Raw genomic sequence first — 3,870 nt, 5'->3', positions numbered from 1 at the left:
CCACCCAAGTGCTCGCGTGTGCTCATGTAGCACTCTCAACAGCTTTTCTTCCTACAATTTAGATAAGTCAGAAGAAACAATAACGGGTAAAGTGTCAAAGTCACCCAAATAAGCATATTGCAGGTGAGGTGGAAGAGGTTTAAGCTCCAATTTTGGGGCTTCCTCAATTGACGGATTTGGAGGAGGTCCCCCTGGCCTATTCAAAGGCTCAAAGGGGTGTATCCCTTGCATGTACGCACAAGATGTATCTAAGATGTGCATCATCTCCTAAACCTCCTCATCAGCCCTCAGGCTATCAAGCAACATAAGTGCTTTCTCTAGAGAATCATCTAGATATACACTCGGATAATGAATCTGCTTATCAGCTTCAACAACAGATATCATTGAGAGCTCCTTATAGTGGCGAGGAAGTTGGATTGCTTTGTAGACATTAAAAACTACTTCCTCGTCATCTACCCTCAAAATCATCTTTCCCTCTCTCACTTTGATAATTACATCACCAATAGCTAAGAGAGGTCGCCCCAATATGATTGGAACCAGTTCATCAGCCTCATAATCGAGGATAATGAAATCAGCATGGAAGATGAATTTCCCAATCTGCAGCAACACATCTTCAATCACCCCTTCAGGGTGTGCTATCGATCTATCAGCCAGCTGCAACATCACAGTAGTAGGCCTTGGAGCTCCCAGGCCCAATTGTTTGAACAAAGACAGGGGCATCAGATTTATGCTCGCCCCCAAATTGCAAAGAGCATGACCTACATCAATATTACCAATGCGCACAGGAATCTTGAAGCTACCAGGATCCTTAAGCTTTTGAGGGAGCTTATTTTGGACCCTTGAAGTGCACTCCTCAGTAAGTGCCACTGTCTCAAATTCAGTTAATCTTCTCTTGTGAGCCACTATATCTTTTATGTACTTAGCATACTTTGGAATTTCACGAAGCACATCAACAAGTGGGATATTCAATTGAACCTGGCTCAACATAGAGAGAAATTTTGTGAACATGGGATCATCATTGTTTTTCTGAAATCTCTAGGGGAAAGGTGGTGGTGGCCTTGGGGCCTCCACTGGCTCTGGAATTTCAGCAGCATTCTTTAGCTCGTGAGTCACTTTAGGGATCAACTCTCCCTCAGGTATGGGCTTGTCTTTCTTTTTCTTTGGCACTTCCTCTAGCTCCCTCCCGTTTCTAAGTGTAATTGCATTCACTTGAGGGTTCTTTTCTGTATCACTGGGGAGAGCGCCTGCAGGTCTAGTATTTTGATTTGTTGCTAACTGCCCCATTTGCCTCTCAAGATTTCTGAAGTCGGTCATGAGTTGCTGATTGTCAATCAACAACTTCTTTAGCAAATCATTGGTACTTTCTTCCATTTGTTGGGGTGGTCTCTGAGGCTGATTGAAACTTCCTTGGGGTCTATGCTGATTCTGATTCTACTGATTTCCACCCCATGAGAAGTTGGGATGATTCCTCCAATTTGGATTGTAAGAATTCTCGTATTGTGCATGCTGATTTGGTGGACCTCTGTGTTGTTGCCCTACATAATAGATGGATTCTGGATTTGTGGGGCACATATCACTCATATGACTGTCGCCACAGAGTTCACAGTAAATAGTAATTTGCTGTACATGCTGCATTGTCTGTGGCTGCTGCATTGTCATCCTAGTCATCTGATTGGCCAGCTTTGCAATATCGGCTCTCATGGCTGACACTTCGTCGAGCTCAAGTAACCCAGCTAATTTTTGCTTAACTGCCTTTCGTGAATCACCATCACCTTGCCAGTTATTATCATTAGCAGTGAAGTTATTTAGCAAGATTTGGATTTCACTGTACGGTCTGGCCATGCAACTACCCCTACAGGCTGAATTAAGATTCATCTTTGAAGCATCATCTAACCCATCTACAAAAGTGTGACCCAATACCTCGTCCGTCTGGCAATGATGAGGACAGTCTCTAAGCATCTTCTTGTACCTTTCCCATGCTTGACGAAGTGTCTCCCCAGCTCGTTGTTCAAACCCAAGAATTTGACTCCTTTGTTTTCTTAGTGGGGACAAAAACTTGATTAAGAATTCCCTTGCCAGATCATCCCAAGTGTGGATTGACTTTGCTGGATCCTTATTCAACCACTCCTTAGCTTCCCCAATCAGTGAAAAGGGGAAAAGTGTTAGTATGACATAGTCCTTGGAAAAGTTCAGATAATTGTAAGTGTCCGTAATTTCCAAGAAATTCTGAATGTGCCTTTGCGGGTCTTCATGAGGTAAGCCCACAAACAGCCTTGTGGATTGGATCAGCTGCACCATGTATTATTTTAGCTCAAAGTGCCCAGTGATATCAGGCTTCACAATAGCCTGAGTCATATGAACCAGACTGGGCCTTGCGGCTTCGATCGCCGCGCGTTCCTCATTACCTGCCATCTCAATTGGCTGTGGTTGAACTACGATGTCCAACTCTCTTTCAATTCTAGTTCTAGCATCCACCTCCCTCCTCAATCTGTGAAGTGTTCGTTCAATTTCGGGATCAAGAGGAAGGAGATTGTTTGCGCTTCTACTTCTTCACATTCAAGAAAAGAAAACCTGTATTGGCACAAACAAAGTGAACTGAAAATTAAAACTTGAATAAATAAATAATAAAAGCTCAACTCAGTCAAGTAGCTAATTTCTAAGTCCCCGGCAACGCCGCCAAAAACTTGTTGCAACCAAAAACAGTCACGCAAGTGCACGTGATCGTCAAGTAATAGAGTAGTGAGTAGAGTATCGTTCCCACGAAGATTTATGATTAACTGTTGACTAATTCAAACTCAATTAATTTGTTTGTACAAGAGGTTTTTCACAAAATAGAGATGTAATTATTTTACTACCTAAACTACCAAGCAATAATCTAACTAGAGCAATTAACCAAACAAATAACAATTTTGAGTAACAAACAGTAGGAGAGGATATTCCAGGGTCACATGCTAGTTAAAAATCGTGTTATGTTCTTAGCTTAAAATGACTAATTGATTTACCTGGATTGTTGATTGACAGGGTTAATGTTACTCATAAGAATCTGTCGAGTTCTTACTCGCCTATTCAAGTTAACTCAATGCCTATATGTCTATGGAATTAAGATTAACAAGAATGCATTTACAATTCCTATATTTCAACCAAGCAAGGCAATTGGGTATATGTCTATCCCAATTGCTAATCCGTTCCCCGAGGCCCGGGTTCAAGAACTTGCCCTATTTAATTCTATATGCAATCTAAAGTTCCCACTTTCGAGTTCAACTAAAGATTCGTAAATAGTATTTTACTGTTAGCTACTCAGCAAAATAATTAAAAGAAAAATTAAATAAACAACCCAATATGATAAACCAACTTTGTCAAATTGAACTTTAAACAACAATATTCATGTTTCACCTATGACCCTAGAACAATGGGTTTTAGCTACTCATGCTAGTGCTCATCACAAATAGATGCAATTTCATCCCAAATAACAAAAACCAAGAGAAGACAAGAAGAACTTGATGGCCAAATCTCCCCCTTGCCTCTTGTCTCTCTATTTCTTACACTAGACTATGAAAAACTTCCTCCTCTCTTCCTTGGGCGAGCTTGACTTTATATAGGTTAAGTGAGTTTTCCTTCAGATTTCCAATTCTGCCCCTAAATAACTCTTCCCGTATTTTGGACTAGCGCGACCGTGCACCTGGCCGCGCATCTGGCCGCGCTAATTGGCTGAGATTCTATCATGGACGCGCTAAAAGTAGCGCGGTCGCGCACCTGGGCGCGCATGTCCAGTTCTGTGTTTCATCACTTCTATTCCTCGTCTTCAAGCGTACTCAGCTCTGAGGGGTCTTTCTTGCTCCAAAATGGTTCCAATCACAACTGTTTAAGGCA

The 3,870-nt window shown here is 41.8% G+C and overlaps 1 protein-coding gene and 1 non-coding gene across 2 annotated transcripts; one reads left to right on the top strand and one right to left on the bottom strand.

Moving 5' to 3' along the window:
* Positions 1-267: 267 nt before the first annotated feature.
* On the bottom strand, positions 268-720 carry LOC142177219 (uncharacterized). Its single transcript, XM_075245688.1, has one exon. The coding sequence runs from the start codon at positions 718-720 to the stop codon at positions 268-270; it is 453 nt and encodes a 150-aa protein (XP_075101789.1).
* Positions 721-1,930: 1,210 nt separating this feature from the next.
* Positions 1,931-2,037, top strand: LOC142179641 (small nucleolar RNA R71). The gene has a single exon (XR_012708186.1). It is a non-coding gene; the product is annotated as a small nucleolar RNA R71 (small nucleolar RNA).
* Positions 2,038-3,870: the final 1,833 nt, after the last annotated feature.

Source organism: Nicotiana tabacum, chromosome 3 (genome assembly GCF_000715075.1).
Source record: "Nicotiana tabacum cultivar K326 chromosome 3, ASM71507v2, whole genome shotgun sequence".
In the NCBI taxonomy this organism is placed as follows: Eukaryota; Viridiplantae; Streptophyta; class Magnoliopsida; order Solanales; family Solanaceae; genus Nicotiana; species Nicotiana tabacum.
The sequence above is the reverse complement of the archived record's forward strand: the minus strand, read 5'-3'. Positions and strand labels throughout refer to the sequence as shown.